The sequence below is a fragment of the Rhinolophus sinicus genome, linkage group LG01, assembly GCF_036562045.2.
Source record: "Rhinolophus sinicus isolate RSC01 linkage group LG01, ASM3656204v1, whole genome shotgun sequence".
NCBI classification, from domain to species: Eukaryota; Metazoa; Chordata; class Mammalia; order Chiroptera; family Rhinolophidae; genus Rhinolophus; species Rhinolophus sinicus.
Window position 1 is genome coordinate 140,185,394 of NC_133751.1, and position 21,520 is coordinate 140,206,913.

The window sequence follows — 21,520 nt, forward strand, 5'->3', positions numbered from 1 at the left end:
TGTCCAAGAAATGTCCACATTTTCTATAAGTTCATTCCAGGAAGTATCATGGCTCTTTTTATCTACGTTCAAATCACTTAGTCTAATTATGGCTCCATTTTCTTCCTGTGATTTGAAATCATCATGAATACCCTTTATGTACGCAGATTTATCTTTTCCCAAGAAACTACTACTACTGCCAAGAATCAAAAAATTCCAAAGCCCACTAGGTCAGGAAATGTTAGGCCAGATTCTGTACTCATCTCTGTCAAAGAACAAAACTAAACAGCTAAATCAGGAAGTAGATAACAGAAGGCAGATCACATTTAGATAAAGACATGGTTACTTTTTTATTTGAAGAAAAAAAAAAGTATGTTTTAATAAATACTGTGGAAACATTGACCAAACAAACATACAAATTGACTTCAACATTTTAAAAAATGCAACGAAAGTTCTGCTTTATAACAGTTATAACTTATTTTCTTTTTACAATATTTAAATACAGAAAGCACTTGCCAGCTATTTTGTAATACTGCCCAAAGCATAATGCTGCATCAGTCAAAGCATATTATGTTGGTAAAACATCTGTATTTCGTGGGAAATGACTGGAATGGTATTTTCTTGCAGAGACAAAACAAAGTGCTTGTAAGACATAGAACTAAGTGTTGTAATTACGTTAATCTCCTCTCCTGCCACAATGTAATGGGAGCACAGCTTCAACACTTCAAAAATGAAGCTTTATCATTGGAAAGAAAGCTCGTTTTCAACAAGCGCCAACAATAAAACAGGTCAGATCTGGTTTCTTCTCGGAAAGAAGCTCTAAAAGGAACTGGTCAAAAAACATCTGTAAACTATTTTAAATGCTGATTATTTTATGCAACAACAGCAATCAAGTATTGAACATGGGCCTTGGCAGAATCTGGTTAAGTGAGGTTTAGCAATCACTCTCTAGAAATGGCTAGCATAGTGTCAGAACGAACATTACATAATTTTCCTCTAAGGATTCTCTAAAGCTTGGATAAGAGAGTCCTTCTCGTATCCTGTTCATTTTAAAGAAAGTGAAATAAACCAACAACAGATAAGATGCTGCCAACTTCGGAGTTTCATCCCCCAAATAACAGGCCTTTTGCTTTGTACTTAATTCCAGACAGCTTTACTCAAAATGTGCTTTCTGCTACTATTCCTTCATTCATTATCTCTTCAGGTGAAAATAGTACCTACTCGTTTTTCCCCTTGGATCACTCTATGACATCAAACCAAGACACCTTTTATTTGACTTTGCATTTTCATCAACGATGGCAAAAAATAAAAAAATAAAAAACAATAAATCACAACTTCTTTTCTAAACAGCGCACAAAAATATTACATTGAGCAATTTACCACTTTTTAATGACAATCACAATGATGAACAGAACCATCAGACTGAATAAAAATCGACACTTTTTTTCTATTTGATCTATTCAATCTTTGTGGTGCCCATCTGCATATCTTGCAAGACTGCAAAAGCCTTTCTTTAGAACCATCTCGCTCAGCTATCTTCAGGAAGGCAAGATTTCAAAGCCTCACAAACTTTTCCTCTGGATATCCCATGGGTCCTGATACAATTTCCATTTTAATGATGAGCTAGTAGGAAATTAGATCACATCCTCTAGAAAACTAAACGCTAAGGTCACAGTGCCAGTTCCCCAATGAGGACGGTATATTAATATATACTTTTTGTAAAGGAGATTAAAACATTTAAAAATCAAATCAAAGGAGAGATTCATGATTAGATTACAACAAAGAAAATAACGCAAGCACCATTCAGAGTGGGATTTTCCTTCTTGGAAGTACTCGCCTGTCTCCTCATCTACCTTTAGCCCATTTGAATCTCTCTTTTTTTGGCATATTTTTTAAGTCACACTTCAGAACTCTTCCATGTATTCACTTCTCACCATTTTTCTACATACCGAACCTAAGGACAGGATTCCAAAAAGATGAGCATCCTTTCAAATGCCTCCTAAGCCTCCAGAATATGTGACTTGGGCTGTGCACTTCATTCAGACTTCACCTTTTTGTTTGTTTTGCTGTTGGTGGTTTTTTTTTTTTTTTACACTAGATTTCCTTGTCCTCATTAAAGGTAACAGGAGATTCACATCACAGTACAACTCTTAGCTTTGTCCTTTCTTAAGTCCGTAGCAACTGCTGAGAGTTCTGGTCTGCTGGGCATGTGTGAAATCCGCTTTGTGGCCCTCTGTGACTTGTTCCGCTTAACGTTTTTATTTGTCTTGTTTACGCATGCCAAGGTGGCGACGTGAAAAATGTCTCTGACGCTATTTTCTGACTGTAATGCTGAACATTCAATATAGGTGGCTGCTCCTATCTGTTTGGCCATGTTTGCCCCCTGCGAAGTAAAAGAAGGGAGTGGAATCAGCAGTAAGTCTTTGGGGAAAGTTATAAAGTGCCTTCTAATACCACAAAATAATAATGCATCGCAAAACATTTCTAATAAGTTAACGGAATTTTCCAAGTGCTGCTGCAAAGAATACCAGTTTTTAAATTTGAACTGCCTTATTTATTACTTCATAAATATTTGCAATCAAGACCCAACCCGAAGATGCTCTATTATCATCACTCAGTAGATAACACTTGACATCCCAGGGGTGATAAAGGCTGATCTAGCATCATTGGGTCATCAATAAGTGAGGACCCCCAATCATTAAATAGTGCGAGATGATTCACCTTCACTATCAACTGTAACCAAGAATAACTTAGACACCTAGGTCTTCCAGGTCACAGTAAAGTACAGAATTACTCAGAGAATCTTACTATTGGAAAAAAGTCAGCTGAAGATCACGAATGTAAATGCTGCATTTTGCACATGATTCTGGCAAGTGTAATTTGGCCCCTAACTCCAGTACCTCATGGAAATTTTCTTGAGTGTATGTATATAGTAGCACTCAAGACTAGCCAACAGGCTACACAAAAAGCAAGGGAAAAGGATGGAATACACAATCAATTTTGAAATGTATGCAATTAAGTTTCCAAATTAAACTAAGGAAAGGAATAATACTGTTATGACATCAGTAACTTTAGTAAACACAAAATATGGGATTTCTAAATGTGGGCCATAGAACTCAGTGTATATAAGAACATGTGCATCAAGACAGCTTATGAAATAATAACTTTTGTCAATTAGAAATGTAGGACAAAGAAGACTGTAGTATTTAAAATAATGAATACTAAAAAAAATTCTAACGCCTTCAACATGAACTCTTTATAGAATCTTGTTGTAGGTTTCAAGAGAATAACTTTCTGAAACCAATTCTTGTCCTTTCTAAATACTTTGGGGAAATGCCTGAAGAAATGATGATTCTGTAAAAGACAGTTTTATGGAGTGTTCTATTTTAGTGGCAATGACTTTTTTGTTGTTGTTTTGTTTTAGTATTTTATTGTGCTTCTGAGTGTAAAGTAAAACAAACTCTCTCTTAAAGAGTATTACTGATTTTGACCACATTCTCTTTAATTCCAATGGGAGTTACAGAGATATACAAGGTAGCATATCATTCACTGTTTATATCCTCTATAATCAAGTATAATATGATTACTAAATCAGAGAGTGTTCATATTTTAAGATTTTTTCCAAACTTGTCCTACTTATGCATATACACATATGAATCCTTATACAGTAAAACCACTTTAAAAATACTGGAAAGCTTTTTCAGAGAGTCCAGCATCAAAGCATCACTATAATTTCAGCCAAAACTTTGCCTAGACCACTCTGGTATTCACATTGCAATCTTGATATTAATCCAAGCTATGGACTTCCATGAAGGAGCTTAGTTAGATGCTTGTTGTGAAGGCACAGGCCCCAAACCACGAGTTTTTATCAGTGTTTACAGAGGTCACAACCTGGACACACAATGCTCATTCTGCATCTTAGTAATGGGTCTTGGCACGTGGAGTTGACCACTGGTTGAGCCTTCAGAAAAGTGGCTACTTTTTATTTGATTTACTACAAGTGATGTTCCATTTCTGTCACTCTTTTTAAAATCCACACTGGCAGGCTGACAACATACATACCTGGTCATAAGACACTGGTGTCTGTCTGTGATTTGACAGCTCTACTAATGTACTAACATCTGTCCGAAGATCCGATTTGCAGCCAACCATGAGCATTTTGGTGTTGGGACAAAACTCCTGGATTTCACCTTTCCACTATGGGGGAAAAAGATGAAAAATTAACAAAGTTGCTGACATCCATATAATGGAAAACAATTCCTCCACTGGCAGACATTGTAAATGGGACTCATATAAGACATTTAAAAGAAACTGTCACTTCAGATGAAGAAGCAAACTTGCAATTATCTTCTAGGTAGATATTAAGTTTTACTACTTTTTAAAGTGAGCCCATGAGGGAGTATATATATATATATATACACACACACACACACACACACACATATTATTACGTATTCTCTCTTTCCGTGACTAAGTATTTGTCCCTACTGCAAAAGACTCATTGGGTGTTGTCAGAAGGTAGCTTCAATAATTTCTTAATTATTGGGGTATCTCTGAAAGATAAAAGTGCCTTAAGAATAATTATGTATTCTAACAAGTGAATACATCCTCAGATATTTTGAGCTGACACTTCCCAGCACAGAAGGCTGAGAATAGGGCAGAGGCAACAGAAGCACAGGTAGGTATGCATTCACAGATCCCATATAGAAAGATGGAGCAGCTTCCATAGGAGATATCTATTGAAATGGCAGGGACTAGAGATAGAGTTAATAAATAACGTCCTATCTTAAAGGAGCTTCCATTCGAGTGACTGAATCAGCAAAGACTACATTGCAAAGTCTCATCTCTTGGGTTATTAGGAAGGCATCTTGAGTTAGTTTTAAGTTACAAAAGTTGTTAAATATTTCAATTGAGTTCAATCTGGCTACTTGCTTTGTGATTCTAACAAGGATTGTTAGAACCTTCAAAATGTCTGGCAGGGAATTCCAACTGTTCCCTTAAAGAGCAAACAGACGACTTTTTGTGGTTTTACTTCCTCAAGCTTGAGATGACCATCAGGATGGGAGCTGGGAGTGCAGAGTGTTCACAGGAGAGCGCTGGCTGTCGAGGAGGAGGGATCAGAGGGGCTGAGACCAGGAATCCATGCGTGACTCTCCCTTCCCACATGCACAAATATGTATTAAGCGCTGTACTAAATACTGTGGTGGTCACAAAGACGATTAAGACATAACTGTGCCTTCCAGAAAGAATTCACAGAAGAGTGGGGGTGATGAAATCATGTATATATAATACTAGATAAGAGGGACATTTTACAGGAATAACTTAAAAAAACAACAACAAGAGGAGACATTTCCAGATCTAGATGTGTATTGTGGGCCATGAACTCTAGTCCGAAGTACACCAGAGGATTAAAGGGAGTGATATACTTTCCATAAGAGCCTAATTTATCCACCAACTTCCTGCTTCCCTTGCCCCCCTGTTCCTACTCTTCCTCCCACAATTATTTAGGAGCATGCACCATGTGCTAGAGGGCACTGGAGTAAGAACTGGAAGGTGAATTGGAAAAAAAAAAATGATCTATGCTACTTTAAGCCACTCTAACCCCTTTGATATTCAAGGCTTAAAGGATTCAATTAATCAAGACAAACCATGGTAGGGGTTATCACACACCTTAAACTTCACATGAATGTAAAACACACTCATTATATCTTTAAGGCCAGAGTCACTATTCATTTTGGTCTTAGAAGACGAAAGCAAAATTTTAAAACAGGAGCAAGGCTTTTCATCATAAATTATGCATAAACTGATGCTACATCAAGTAAAAACTCCAGTAAATAAGCTAACTCTTTTATCTACAGACAAGCACTAGACATGTTATGTTGTTCTTCAGCTGTGTAATGACTCTGGCCTCCCTCTGCATGTCAGCAATTCTTTACAAGCAGGGAAGACAGAAAAGGTGTATTCCCACCTGAATCTGACAAACATGAGCATCACTTGCGTTAGATACACATTACTCAAAATTGAGTTAAAAAGCGAAAACAAAAAGAGCCTTTGATCTTGTAAGAAATTCCTATTTCATTGAACTGAGCGTGTCATGTTTAGTAAAGAAACGGGTGACGATTCACCCCCTTCAAACCCTAATTTTATGACACAAAATACAAGCAGTCAAACACGATAGGGAAACATAAACTAATAAAAACAAAATATAAAGAAACTGCCTTGCATTTAACTATATCCTCTGTCTAAGCCTTAGTGCTCTACAGGAGGGTCTGATTCTGAAACCCCCACAGCACTCCAGGCCAAGACTGAGAAAACAGCTAGTGGCTAATACATGCTGATTCATGACAAGTATATGCTTTCTGTACTACCAGAGGTGGAGTCCTAGGCTGGTGGAGGCCAAGGAAAGCTCTTCCTTCCTTGTGGAAGCACTGGCCTCCTCATGACCCGGGACCCACCTGCAACAGGCTCCCCTCCTCTTGACCACCTCCCCTGGTTCCATCCAGAGCCTCCTCACGGCCTTTCTCTACCTGCACAACCTCACTTGCCTTTGCCTCCAGAAACCAGGTAGTACACGTTATCATCTAGAACACGATTGTAACTATTGTTTTTATCAGTATCAGTATCTGACATCTACCTGATCACAAATCTGAAACACACCCTTGTCTAATATCTGAAACATACCCCTCATTCCTCGATGTTAGTTCTATTTTGGTTTCTAATAAATAACATCACGACTGAAACACAGCTTCTTTATTAAAATAGATACCGTGTTTCCCCGAAAATAAGACTGGGTCTTAATTAACTTTTGCTCCAAAAGACGCATGAGGGCTTATGTTCAGCGGATGTCATCCTGAAAAATCATGCTAGGGTTTATTTTCTGGTTAGGTCTTATTTTGGGGGAAACACGGTATTACTGCATTCATTTCACTATCTGAGTTGAGGTCAGATGTAAACCTGTAAACTAAGGCACAATTTATAGGGTAAATGAAGGAAGAGAGACATACTTGTCAGTAATCAGATATAATTATTTTTAGCTGCCCCATTTCCAGCCAAAGGATAAACACAGAGGCTTTTAATAGAGTATCTGTTTCTTAAAATGAAATAAAATTTCATCATCAAAACTGGTGGCACACATGTGTGGAAACCCCGTTACTGTGTGAATGCCCTTTGCAGTGTGCTAACAACAAAATACAAAGCAGCGCATTAACTCGAGTGATTGAGCTCCCCAGGCAACCATGTTTCTGCTTCATACACGAGCCAGTACTGAACTGTGTCATCATCCCCCAGCACTTGCCTTTTTTAGGACACTGTCCAGAGTCTCTGGCCTACTGATGTCAAAGCAAATCAGCACGGCGTCTGAATCTGGGTAAGACAGGGGCCGGACGTTGTCATAATAAGGAGAACCTGAGAAGACACAAAGATATACAAGTTTTCAGATGAAAATCCCCTTTTGTCTGTCGTCCATTAACTGCCCTTTTCAGTTAAATCCCTTGAATGTCACATGGCAGGCCCCACTCCCACCTCCCCTAATTCTTGGGAATGAATGCAAACAAACAAAAGCCCAGTGGTAACACATTCATTTCTACTGGAAGAGGAAAGAAGCCTCCCTGGTGTCTGACATGAATTCAAGGGGAGGAGCCAGACTCCAGTTGAAGTCTGCACAGTTCAATGAGTAAAGCCCAAGGCACCTTGGGTGAAGTACAGAAGCTTCTGGAGCCAGATGGGCTGGAGGGCTAATCTACCTCCACCACTAAAGGAGGGGGCAGGGTAGCTTTAAGACCACACTGATTCTTCATTCATAAATGAAGATGACAACATTATCTCCCTGGAATTAAACAAACCCAGGCGGGGCCTGGCATTTGGTAAGGGATCAGTAAGTATGAACTATGGTTATGGTAGTGTTGCTGCTATTAAAAGTTGAGTGGTGCAATATGCACCATAAATGGAGCTACTTGTTTGGAAAGAGACCAAAACTTGGGATTGCTCTGACAGTAGGATGAAGGTGAGTGGGGGAGGGAGGAAAAGGGTGGGGTCAGCTGTACAAAGAGAAACACAGTAAACCACATCTGTGCCACTCTATCTCAAAGTTACAAGTTACAAAGTTACATTGACCTTTGAGCTTCCTTCCTTAAACTTACCCCCAAACTTTATATAGACTCTCTTCCTGCTACAACCAAAGCATGTAATAAATGCCATATTGGATCATGTCACTTTTTTACACAGTTCCATCTCTGGGAGAGACACCAAGAGGCATGATCCAGGGATGTCAGCCTGAGTTAAATCAAGGACACCCTAAAGGTTCAAGTTACTGGTCAATTAATTTAACCACAGAATCCTCTCGTTTAGGAAAGTTCTTCCTCTCCTTTAGGAATCCCAAAGGATGAGCAATTACATGAGGCCAATTATTATAAAATGATGTGACTATAAAATTAAATACAGCTTGCCAATGCTATTTATTTTTTAAAATCATTTTCAGTATACTGACATTTCAGGGGCATAATATGAAAATAATGTTACTAGGGGAAAGATTATATATATATATATATATATATATATATATATATATATATATATATGTATGTATTTGACTCCAGAGTAGAGAAAGAAAACCTAAGCCATCGAAGTCTTTTTGAAACCCAATTTCATTTTGACATCACCTTCCATTTCTAGCAGAAAAACATGACATGTTGTCTCTTGATAAATCAACACCTCAATAGTAAAAGTCAGGAGGAGAGAAAGACTAAAGAAGCTTTTAAAATAATCTTTTACATTTCTATCAAAACAACACTTTCCTTGAGATCTAGAAGTTACTGTAGTTAGGGGGCATCATCTTCTATTCCCAGTATGTTCTGGGTCCCTAACATTCACTAGGGACCAGGATCACTGTGCATTTTCACTAACTGCTTTAGAGATAGAGAGTGACAACTTCATACCAGGTGTGTTTACCAAGCAAGGAAGAAGGGAATATTCTAGGAATCAGAAAGGAAAAAAGTGTGACCAGGTACAAACAATCTAAGGCAGAATTTTTCATGAGCTGTAGTAGCTTCCTACCCACATCTGGAATCAGGACCCTGATGAAGCAGACTGACAACTGAAAGACATCTTCCAAAAGCTTAAAGGGTTTGGAGTTTTGTTTGTTTTTTAATGTCATTTTAAACATTAAGGCATATCAGAATGAGGATATCTCTGAAAATGACAAGCTGCGGCTCCTCCCATTTCAGTCACTTAAAGAAATCTCAGGTTAAGAGAATAATTCACAAATAATTCACAAATTTAAACATTATTGAGAGGCATCAGAAATGACACGGCTTATCACTATATACGGTGCATGTAACCAGTATTTCTGTATTTGTTCTGTGAAGATCTTTCTCAATTGCAACCTCTCCTGTATCAGTGTCCAAAGTCTAACTATGACACACATCCTGCTGTAAACATTAGGGAATCTCTTTCCAAACACAAAGTCAGAACATTCCAGATCAGAGTAGAAATCCACGTACATGGGAATTTCCTCTGCTCTTCAAAGTTAGCAGGACATGAGCTGACCCCAAATCCATAAAATCAGAGCTTTCCAACAATGAGGACTGTCAGAAACCTAACCAGTCTTCAGAGACCGCCTTTCTTGGAAATCGTTCACATGAGAAAGACTACCTTTCTGTGGATCCTTTTCAGTCTCAATCAGACCTGAACCTGGGAGGACAAGCATTTCCAGGTGCCTTATTCCTTCAGGACACAACGACTTGTGACTTGTGCCCAATGACTAGAAACACCAGCCCTCACTGCTAATCTCAGATCTATGACTACTCTGCCTAACAATGGAAACCATCTTTTCCAAATACAAAATTCAGGAAAGACAGTTGGCAAATGATAAAGGTGTTAAAATACAGTCATTAAAATTAAGACGACCAAGAAAATGGTTCCCACATTTAAGTCACCACGTGGCTGCAGAGAATACCCCTCCCTCCCTTTGTGTGCCGGGTTTCCCTCCCTCCTGCATTTTTATGGCCACAAAGGGGATCTGGCTTTGTGTTCCTTGCTTACTGGAATCAAGCAATCTGCCTCAGTGCTTAGTGAGTACACCCAAATAGCTGCAAAATTTCCACACTGGCCGGACTTAAAATGAAAACTATTTGCAACGTACACCACATTCTTATGGAGGTTTGCTTCTGCTTGTGTTTTTATTTGGTTTAATATATTTTGAATGAAAGTACACATGTATGCAGAGGTTCATGGAAAATAAACCCCCTTGCTTGTTGAGGGAAAGAGGTACATTTTTAGGAGCTTTAACAAGATCTCATTAGGAATGATCCTGCTCTATACTTTTGTTAATGCACAGCACTTTTAGATCAACAGGAGTACCAAGAGGTAGTAATAAAACCGGTCCCCACCTTTATTAGCTATAAGCCTAATCTGTCTAACCACTAACTACAAGAGTAATTTGTCATTAAAAATAACAAGACTGCTTATTCATTCTATTTTTGATGGGGTAAGGTTAAAACTCCTTTTGGATTAAAAAATCTGTTGTCTCTATTTTTGTCATAGTAAACACACACACACACACACACACACACACACACACACACACACACCTAATATAGAATTATAAAAGAACTGTCCTACCAGAAAAAAAATCTAACAATTCATCAGCTAAGCAGATCCTTCAGGGAAAAAAAATCCTGTGTAATTTAACAGTGTTGACTGTGTTTAAGCCCTTTGCATTCTCCCCCTCTTCTCTTCTACAAAGCCCAAGCTACTGCACAAAGGAAAGCGACGCTGTAGAGGGCACCGTGTAATCACAGGCATGTGAGCGATAACTCACCAGCCAGGAAAAAATGAATAGAAATTCCAGGGATGCCGGTTAAGTGAGAAGCAATGTGGGGAGGCAGGAGTGACACCAAACTGAGGAACAATACCTGCCCTTAACTCCTATAACCCTCCAGACCTCCAGAAAAAATCTTAAAGCATTCTGTTAAGCCAAACAGCAAAACATTAACTCTCTCTCTCTCTCTCTTTCTGTGTGTGTGTGTGTGTGTGTGTGTGTGTGTGTACATGTGTTTTCAAAGATGCATGTGAAAAGCTTGCAGGGTAACTGTAGAACTAAACACAAGAAAGAGCACTGAACTTTTCTTATGTAGGGAAGTACTGAACTTGAACTGCAGTAGATACTGATGTGTATACCCTAGTTCCCAAGAATGTCCTACAGCCAAATTCAGTAGTAAGTCTAGGTACTGAGCTTTTGCAAGTAAAACGCTATCTCCGCATATGGAACAGGCTTCACACCTATGGAAATCTCAGATGAAGCATTTCTTCTCATTGTACTGAATGAAACTTTAAGCAAACAGCACTATTCCAAATTCTATTTCTAATTAACCAATCAGACCATCAAGGGAAAACTTCAGGAAAACTCCATATTGGAAAGAAAACAACTACACCACGTTTGTAAAACACCCCACCATTAAAGGGCTTTGCTCTTTGCTCCAGAGTAGGTTAGGATAAGTGCACATTTGTGGTTCCCTGAGTTCCTCAAGTTTGGCACATATCAGCAAAGTTCTCAGAGTCTTTGAAACTTCGGTTCTACCCATCTTTGTCTTCAAGGTTATTAATTCTGAGTGAGAGCAGTAATTCCAGCGCAAGAAGAGTCACAAAGTGCCTCACCCAGAAACTAATTCCGCAGACACATACCTGCCTGCTTCCGTCATCCTTTCACAAAGATAGAACATACCATATATGTACATTATGAAATGTATATACATGTAAAAAGATTCCTGCCCAAAAGGGAAGCTTTATAGAACCTTTTACAAAACCTGTTCAAACACTGTGAGGCTCCATAGGAGTTGGAGAACTAAAATCTCTTCTCGTTGAATATTACATAAATAGAACTTCTTTTACTTGAATTTTAAATTGGAAAACGTCCCTTTCCCCCCCTAAGAAATTCCTAACAAGAACAATAAAATTAGGAATATTACGTATTTTTGGCAGAGAAAATGGGTTAACTTTTGGTATTTTTAGGGACCACCACAAGAACATCTGTACCTAACAGCATGATCTGCAGTTAGGACAGGACTGCATTTCCACCTGTCACCTCTATTCAGAGTGAAAGCTTCAAATTAGCAATAATCTCAACAATGTGAATCCAGTCCGGGCAGAACTTATGTGTCTGGCTCAGAACAAGACTCTGCTGAACTCTTTCTCAGTCTGTCCTACAAATGCCATGCCGGCAAGTATGCAACAAACATTCCCCGGAAGGATATTTTGTTTGTTGCTTCCATAAACTCAGATTAATGGGAATTATGAACAGATTTCAGGAAAACTTGCGGGGGAAGCATTTCTGTGTTGCTATAAAAATAGAATCACTATTTCCAATTTTGGGGAGGCAGTGCAGGTATGCATAGTTGGAAAGTCGAAGAGACAGAAGTAAGATTGCTATTTTGGGCTGTAGATAAAGCTTTGAGTCATACTTAAACTCCTAGTCAATTTATTGAGATATTTATCCAAATATCCTACTTAAAGTGGAACCATGATAAAACATAGGACTTTAGGAATAAGAGTAGATATGCATAACTTTTCTTTTAAATTACATCATTGTGTAACAGATGAAAGATTTTGTGTTCCACATAATACTTCATTCCTTGGAGAAGAGTCGCACAAGTAAATTTGCCTTGCCACGTACTTCGCCATCAGGCTCATTTTTCAAAACCAATGTGCACAACACCTGGCCAAACTTCGGAGGCAGCTTACATTCCATGATAATCGAATTTGTTTTGTGGGGGAGGGGGCTGTCTCTGAGTAAAGTTGCCAATATATAGCGACTGAGAAGACATTTAAAGGGTATCAGAAAATGGCTGAGGCACAACTAATTCATTTGACACAGTCCACCAGGTACCGTGATCTAATTGGAGAACCTATTGGTCCTCGGAGTCCTCTCTACATGCAAAAGAGGTGGATTAATGAGAAAACATCTGGTTATTTCAGGTGGCATCAGAATGACCAATCTGGATGCCTCACTGAAATGTGCAACTGAATAAGAAACTAGATTGGAGAAAACCCAGCACCAAATGGGGTTTAAATTTTTTTTAAAAATCTAGGCAGGTGTAGACTTAGAAATTTGATCCCTAGTTTAAATCGAAATTGTTGCATGGCGGACACATCTCCAAACATAGTAGTTTAATGTATTGCTTATTGGAACTCTCCATCCAAATATCAGAGCTATCTGTTTTGCCTTAATCCATACCTCTTAAAGAGTTTCAGGGTGAAAACTCAGAGTTGAACCTGGTTTTGAAACTCTAAGCTCTTAGGGACCATTACAATCTTATTATCTATCTGGTTTTCTGCAATTTTGCCCTTGGTAGTCACATCACAAGCGCCCATGTGTCTTTTTGGTTTCTTTGTAAATTCTTGCCCTGGTTCTCGCTCTACCAAGGGATTAATATTCTTCAACTTTAAAAATCTCGTTTCCCTGTTAGCCATGAAAAGTAAGCCTATTTGCAAGTGGGAGGGATGTTGAAGACTTAAGAACTGAGTCAACTTCTAGACACAGGGAAGGAACTGTGGTGGGCTTCAATAAGCAGTGAGTCAGTCAGGGGCTTGGGCTGGCCCTGTGGCCTTCCAGGATTCTTTGCATCTTCTAGCTGCTAGGTGACCAGCTTTAGAACCTGGGGACTCACCCTCCTATAAACAAGTACTATAGTACCACAAAGAAGGCTGTTAGGACCTTATCCAGGGCAGAAGCTGGTCTTGCTCAGCTTTGCACTGTCCCCTCCCTGTTCCCACAGCATCTAGGAGAGTCCATGCACAGAGAGAAGGCCCTAAACAATGTTTACCGGTTTTGTAATCATTTCTGTATGTCTTGCCTTGATGTGTTAATTTACATGTTAAATCACCATGAGGCATCTGTGATGGCTTTTGAAGCTCCTTTTCTGAATTACTTATACATTAATCTCCAACACATCTGAAACATTACCATCCCTGTTAAGAAATGTGTCTATAGACTGCTTGTCACCAAGACCATTCTAAAAACTTAATGTATAAGCTACAAATATAACACGACAGTTAGACTCATGTTTGTAGAGGAGTCTGTCCTTAAAGTCAGGCCATGAGTAATTAATGTTTTCTCTTCCCTCCCTTTTCCTTTAAGTATAAAACTTAAAGAATACAACATTCTCTGTTAACAGTGCTAAAAATTAATACAGGAAGTGCTAACTTTAGCATGTAGGGCCTAAAAGAAGCTTGTATCATGACAAGATTCAAAAGAGTGTTCATGAGGCAATAGCACAGTTATTGTGGCAGAATTTTAGCAGCTGAATTGAATATTTTAAAACTAATAATATGCCTTAAATAAAATGTGCATTAACTTGCCTTGGTTAAAAAGCTGGCATGAACCATTAGTGCTGCCTACATCCCACGTGCTGGAATTACACTGCAATCAAATCACTTAGGAAAAGATGTGGTGATCCTTAGATGACAGAGTTTCTATTATTAGTAGGCATTTGGCTCCATGCTACAAATTGCCTCCACACTTGGCAAATGTGGCAAATTCTGAAGCACGTGGTATTAGAACTATTTTGGTCTCATTTGTCACCCACGGTTTTGCAGAAACTCATTGAATTTGAAAATCATTCAGAGCGTTTTTTGCAGCTATTAATAAAAATGTTCCCCTTAACATTAAAAAGGAATATTGCTCATTAAAATCATGAAATTATGGATCTGTATCCAAGGACTATCTTTAACCCCCCCACCCACCCACACACATTCATGGTGACATAGGTAAAAGGTTTTGTTTACTTAAGTCACTGGTATGACTTTAAGCTGCCATCAGAAGTCAACTGGCCAAGCGGCACTGTGGTTGCTTTAACTGGTGTGTGCACTGGGGATGGGAGGGGTGAGCTGTTTCCTGTCTAAGGAGGCTCTTTCAGCACTAGGGATACCTGACAATGGAAATACACTACAACCAGGTGGAACAGGGCACTCGGGTTCGAGAATATGACTAAATTGGCTCAGCATAGGTTGAATGTGAGCCACACTAAATGGGGGGAGCTTCTTTCTCCCCACTCCCTGCCCCACCTGGACTGTAAGACTCCTAGGGGGCAGGACCTATTTTAGTTAACACTGCATCTCTAAGGCCTGACACAGGGCCTGCACATAGCAGGTGCAGCAAAAAAAGAAGGGAGGAGGGAGGAGGAGAAGGAGGAGGAGGAGGAGGAGGAGGAGGAGGAGGAAGAGAAGGAAGAGAAGGAGGAGAAGGAGAAGGCGGCACTGTTAAGTTTTTGGGCCTCAAAAAGCGGGGAATGAATTATCTTTTCTCTTGGTGCAAAGAGGCCCCACAAATCCTACTTGTACTTGTTCTTTCCTATACACGAATTGGCAGTTTTATCTGTGCGTATCCTGTGACTACTGGAGGGAAAAGGAGACCCCTTACGAGAAGCCTTCCAAGTACAGCTGCCAGATAAGAACCACTTCTGTCTCCTAAATGTTAGCCCCTCTGCTGGGAGGCTAAATGAATGTGAATGCCATTCAAAGGACAAAGATAATGTTATCTCTCGCCTTATGTAAGAGAAGTTAGGCACACCTGATTTTTCCCATAGTGATCTCTAACTTTTACGAAGTTCTAGTAAGAAAAAACAAATTGACATTTAGGAGTTTAGAGACTTGGCTTAGATCTTATCTCAAGTTAAAGTGCTAGCAGTTGGAAAAAATAAGTGCATCAAGAGGCATCAGGTATATGCAATTATTTTCATAACCTGAACTAAACAAATGTCTTAGTGGGTAAAGAAAATGTCACACATTTATCAAAAAATAATGCTGTTCAGAAATTTTCCATTGAGATGCAATGGAAAATGTTAAAGACACTTCAAATGATTAGCTGCTGATGCAATGGTTCTTGCTACATGTATTTTGCTCATGAATGACAAACCGTCTTTTGGTGAAAACAATCTATTCTTAGAATTTAAGCAATGCTTGGTGACTGTGTTTAATTAACTAACATTTTGCCTCACAATCATAATGGTATTCTAATTCCCTATTGACTTTTTTTCCATCTGTATAAATCTAATTTCAAACTAAGATTTCATTATTGAATAATTTTGTGGTGGTGATATTTTCTTAATCACAGTTTTTCCAAACCTTTATATTTTAGTTAAACATGCATAGGTTTCGTTTCATTAAATAAAAGTGCAAGTGATTATCTTACTACAGACTTCATTTCAGGTGATTATCTTTAATTTGATGAAAGGCAATGTTTATAAAGTTGCCATTCTTTGTGCACAGGTAATTCAGTATAATAAATATCAGGGAATCTCATCTCCTTGGAAACTGGATGTGATTAGTCATTTGTTTATGTGACAGATTTTATTGTGTGATTACTGTGTGCAAGGCATGCTGCTATGTATGCAGAGACTACAAACCGTAGAGTCTGAATTAAATACTTGAAAATGTCTGAAGTGATATTCATCTGCACATATGAAGCATAGCCTACAACTGTAAACGGCCCACATTTTTGTTTTCTAGCCTCTGAAAAACAATGTGCCTTTTTCTGTGTAAAAAAAAAAAAGTCAATTTAGCCCTTTGGGCACCTAATCTAAAATCTCTGTTGGTGGTCCTGTGACTCTGGAGATGGTATGTGTATAACCCAGCATTCCTATAAGCCCACCCATGCCCCTCCCCTACCCAAATGAGTCTCCTTCCTAAATCCACCAGGAAGCAGTGGCTCTGTTCAGAACCTGGCTTGCTTTGTGGGTGGTGAAAATCCCAGCATGGGATGCCAGAGCCACTGGGACTAAGAGCTGAAGCCAACCAACATCCTGGGAAACAAAAAGACTGGCTTGTCCAGTGTGCTACAGCCAAGAATTGTACAGCTGGGAGAGATCCTGCACTTATCTGGCTCTCTCTCCTCTTTTTTTTTTTTTCTTTTTTCTTCAGATAATGAAATGAGACTCAGGGAGGTAGAGGATTTGCACACAGAAATCCGTGGTAACCAGTAGCTAAGATCTAAACACAGCTTTGTATCAATGACTGGATCAGACTCACAGACCCCACGCCTAAATACTTATCATGCACTGGGTCTAAGCAGGGCTTGGGAGGGGGAGTATTGGTGTTAATTATTGGTACCAAACCAGCTGTCCTGCCCATGTTTAACAAATACCCTGATATGTCAGGAAATTAGAACCCATGAAGTAGTAGGCTCTGTAAGAATTCTGATAGGAAATACTTAAGTAAGAAAACAACAGAGTATTATCAACACCTTCCCTATAATTGTGGGACTGCAATCCCCAATACAAAACACGGTGAGGTTCTGGTTCTGCTGCCCTTGGCGAGGCTCCAGGAAGAGCCCGACTCTCCAGGGAGAAACATAATCGGTGTTTCTTACTGCAGAACTCACAGCATCTGGCACCGACCAAGAGAGGCGCTCGTGGGAGATTTCGCGCTTGTCTTTGTGCAAGGACTGCCTCTGGCGACCCTGTCAGTCCGGCCCCTTCCTTGTGCTCTCAAAACCTATGTCCCTCCTGGGCTCCAGAAGGTAAAGACCAGGGTTGTGGGGAACTCGTATTGCCCAGAAATAAGCACCTCAATGAAGCCACTCCCAGCCGAGCGTAGCTCCGTATCGGGGCCTCCCCGCCTACCAGCAAAACCTGCGTGTTGGCACTCGCGCTAGTTTCACTGGGATTTGGCTCAGTTCACCCGCTGCAGCCCAGCTCCCTGCTAAAACTCCCGGACATACGCGCAGAGGTCTTCACCCGGCTTTCCTGGTGCTCCACCTCCTCCAGTGGCAACATCCTTCTTGGAAGGGACACTCTTTCGCTCCCCGGTGCCGCAGACGGGAGCGGCGGGTGCCTGGATCCCAGACCGAGATTCCAGGTGGTGCCCTCTGCCCTCACCGCCTTAGATCCAGGCTGAATCCCTAGAACCCCTAATAGCCGCGCGCTGTAAGTCTTCTCTCCCTGCGGGGACGGGGGAGGTACCCGACCCTCCCTACCACTACACTCCAGGTGGATGGGTGGGCGTGTGCGAAGGCGCTAATCCGGCCTTGAACCCCAGACCCTAGAAAATAATTCATCACGACGCCAATAATTCAACTGGACAGGAAGGTCAAAGGCAAATAGTGCGGCCTGCGGACTCGTAGGCTGGAGGAGGGTGATGCAATAGGGTTCACGGGGGAATGGCATGGGCGGGGAGAAACGGCAGATCACTGTGGGTGGGGGCGAGGGGCGGGTAGAAGGCAGCTCAGATCTGCAGGTCCGCATTGGGGCGGCGCTGGCGGACCAGCGGGCCGCGTGCTGCCCAAGCCGCCCGAGCATTCTTGGCTGTAAGCGTCACCAGCACAGAGGCAGCCTGCGCTCACTTTACTCCCCCATTCCCAAGGGCGGGATCCACACGTAACTGCGTCGCTTCGGGGATCTTCTCCCACCTTTCACTTCCCACCACCCCCGCCGCCCAGAAAAGCAGCAGGTTAGATCCTGGAGGGGTGCCCGCCCAGAGCCAAGAGGTTCTGAGGCGGCGAGGGCATGACCCCAACATAGGGCCACCTTGGCAGCTTCGCGGAGACTTTGGCGCAGCCCTGCCGGCCAACCACTCCGTGGCCACCCGGCTACAAGCGGTGCCCACCGCGGGGGGTCACCCTGCGGGCACACAGCGCCCTTGACTCCCCACTGCCACCCCTCACCCCGTTCCCACTGTCGTACCCCGCCCCCACCGGACAATTATCACCAAGCAGGGACCTCGGGAATCCCTAGGAAAAGGCAATGTTAACGGAGGGACGCTGAACGCTGGCGGCGCGCGGGCCGGTGCTGAGAGCGTGCCAGGCATGAGGTCCAGAGGCCAACCGAGCAACGCGGAGCGGCTGGAAATCAGCCCCAAGCACCACGCGGTCCGCCGACTCTCTTACCTGAAGTGTCCCACAGGCTCAACTCTATTCTTTGTGTGTCGATTTCAAAACTGGCCGTGTAATTCTCAAACACTGTAGGGACGTAATTCTGGACAAAATGGACAGAAGGACAGAGGGCAAAGACGTTATCTGAAAATGCACGACCCAGGCAGAACACCCTCTGAAAAACTGCCTCCAACTCAATTTAAAAAATAAAACCCGGTACATACTAGGTCAGACCCTAAATACGGGGACCTTTACCTAAACTCCTGTCTGACTCCCCACTCGCCCCACCCGGCTCTCCAAGACAGGAGGGTTCAAATCGCCCAACCCCAGGTTTTGCACACATGACCCGACAAGTTTCAGAAGCTAACAGTGGAATGTGCAAGCACGTCCCAATCCTAAACGCTTCCAGCCCGTTTTCCCTCTCCCGGCAGTATAACTAGGGACAAAGTAGTAAGGGGTGAGAAAGACGGCTTTAAAAAAGAAAAAAAAGGGGAAAAAGCAAACGGGAAACCCACCTGGAGACGGGGGATCCCGCGTCTCCCGCCCGCCACACTCACCTCTGGGAAGCAGTCTTTGGCGAAGACGTGCAGCAGCGCGGTTTTCCCACACTGACTGTCTCCCACCACGACTATCTTGCATTTCACGTTCTGGTTAGGATCCATGATAGATTTACTGGATAATTTCTGGCTGGCTCTTCTCTCCTTCATTGATCTTGCCTTATTTTCTCTTGGAACAGGAATTTTTCTCTTTAGAGGAAAAAAATATATATATTTCTCTCTATATAAAAAAGCAGATACAAAAATAAATTGCAAGGCTGGTGGGAACCCCTGAAGCGCGGCACAGACGAGGAGGGCTGGAGGAGTAGGATCGTTACACTCCTCCACCAAGTTTTATGCCTGACTCCACACCGCGCTTCCCAAGTCCAATTCCGATCCGACTGCTTTGTTTCACGCTCTCTGCGCGGCTTTATACGCTCGGCCTTCCAATCCTCTTCTTTCTCAATGAGAGAAGGAAACTGATCCGCCTCCTCCCCTTTTATGGAGCCTGGGAGCGAGCGCTATCTCGTTACTTGCGGAAAATGTAAACAGTGCGCCCTCTAGGGTGACTGTGCGGGATCTATTTCCAGACCAAGGCTCTGGGACAACTTCAAGACCTCAAGGACGCTTTGCTGATGGATGGGACTCTATAAGCCAAGCAGAAGATGGGAAACTGAATCTGTGTGCATATTGATTTTAACTATTTAGAATTCCGTTAAAATCGTTTTAATAAGGGCTGGTCTAAGGGACCTCATGAACATTTATGAAAGCAAAATATTTGTTATCCAAGTTAAGACATAGTTACAAAACATAGGAAGCAAATCTTGGGTGGGGAAGGGTTAAGTGGTTGTATTTTATTGAAAAATCATTTGTCTCAGGTATATAGGCCATGGAACGTAGCCAAGCCAGGTTATTTCAGATGTGGCAACTGGCTTGCCTGGGTCACAGTAATAGGCTGGCTTCTGAAATCTGTCAGTTTCAGTCACTCAGGAGGAGGCAGAAAGGTTTGGGGAATGGGTAGGGAAGGTGGGAGCAGAGAAGAAAGAAATGTGGAGGTTGCTCATAACTGAATGGAAAAAGTCATTGGAAACTCAACTCTACTGCACTGGGATCCGGAACATACAAGATTAGCCACAGCCTGTGCTGCAGTGAGGACACTATGTAGGAGGAATTCTGATCCTGCCCTTTAATTCCTTTATTTGCAGCTTCCCCTTCCCTGGGAATGAAGCACCCTGGGCTGGACCCAGAAAACACAATTATGCTTAGCTGAAAAATGCAGGTGCAATCCTCCATCTCTCGCTATTCTTCCTCCACATCCATCCCCCTACCCACCTACCTCAAAAGTCTCAGAGAGGACCTAAACTGGCCCATGCATTTGTTGTCTGTCTTTTTCTTATGAAAAGTTCTTCTTTTGTCATCTTTGTCTCCTGTGCTCCAAATGGTCAGGAGCTTTCAGCTATCAAGTTGTAGTAAGGACATTGGCTAAAACCAACTTAAAGTTTCCGCTATGGGGAGACTTCTAGGCTTGTCAATGAAAAGAAGATGAGGTGAAAAATCAGAAAGTTCAGTATGGGGAGTGAAAAGTCACAATGAAAGGTTAAAAGCATGGAGGTAAGTATTGGACGCTATGACCATGAAGCCTCAGGGGTCCAAGGATGGTCTCTTCCTTTCAGAGCTAGGAAAACTGGAGTACCCCAAAGGAAGACCCCGACGTGAACTTAGTGTGTAGATCTCTGTTTACACACACGGAGGGCTGATCCCCAGAGAAGGGGATAGCTGGCCCTGTTTGGGTTCCTGAAGTAGCATTAACCAAAGTTTGCTCTGCAGAACTTTAGTCCTCCTCACAAAAAAGGGTGCCATGGCCCAATTAGTGATGGAGACACTGTGCTCACTTCACCCCTTGAAGATGTACCAACCACTTTGACATGTGACAGACAGGAAAAGTCTTGTAGAGAAGTAGCCTATTGAACATGGTTTAACCCCGTATCCCCCAAATCTACTCAAGTACAGGAAGAGTTTATCAATTTATTTACTTATTTGTTTACTTGTTTGTCTGAGAAGCAATAAGCATAGTAGTTTGGGGCCAAAAATCACAAAGAGGTGTATTTGGGTCCTGACCTTCCTAGATTTTAGCTGTGTGACTTTG

The 21,520-nt window shown here is 41.6% G+C and overlaps 1 protein-coding gene across 1 annotated transcript; it reads right to left on the reverse strand.

The window, feature by feature from the left end:
• Positions 1-310: 310 nt before the first annotated feature.
• RND3 (Rho family GTPase 3) lies at positions 311-19,780 on the reverse strand. Its single transcript, XM_019737486.2, has 5 exons — positions 19,396-19,780; positions 18,854-18,941; positions 7,274-7,383; positions 4,042-4,176; positions 311-2,362 (listed from the first exon to the last, which is right to left on the reverse strand). The coding sequence occupies exons 1-5, from the start codon at positions 19,543-19,545 to the stop codon at positions 2,111-2,113; spliced, it is 735 nt and encodes a 244-aa protein (XP_019593045.1). The 5' UTR covers positions 19,546-19,780; the 3' UTR covers positions 311-2,110.
• Between the last annotated feature and the right edge of the window lie 1,740 nt (positions 19,781-21,520).

What these genes read in the sequence shown, in the direction of transcription:
- RND3 (XM_019737486.2), bottom strand. Translation starts at nt 19,545, where the DNA reads ATGAAGGAGAGAAGAGCCAGCCAGAAATTATCCAGTAAATCTATCATG. An exon ending in TGGACAGTGTCCTAAAAAAG is followed by an intron (nt 4,177 to 7,273) that starts GCAAGTGCTGGG and finishes TTTCCCCCATAG; the next exon opens with TGGAAAGGTGAAATCCAGGA. An exon ending in CACCAGTGTCTTATGACCAG is followed by an intron (nt 2,363 to 4,041) that starts GTATGTATGTTG and finishes TTTACTTCGCAG; the next exon opens with GGGGCAAACATGGCCAAACA.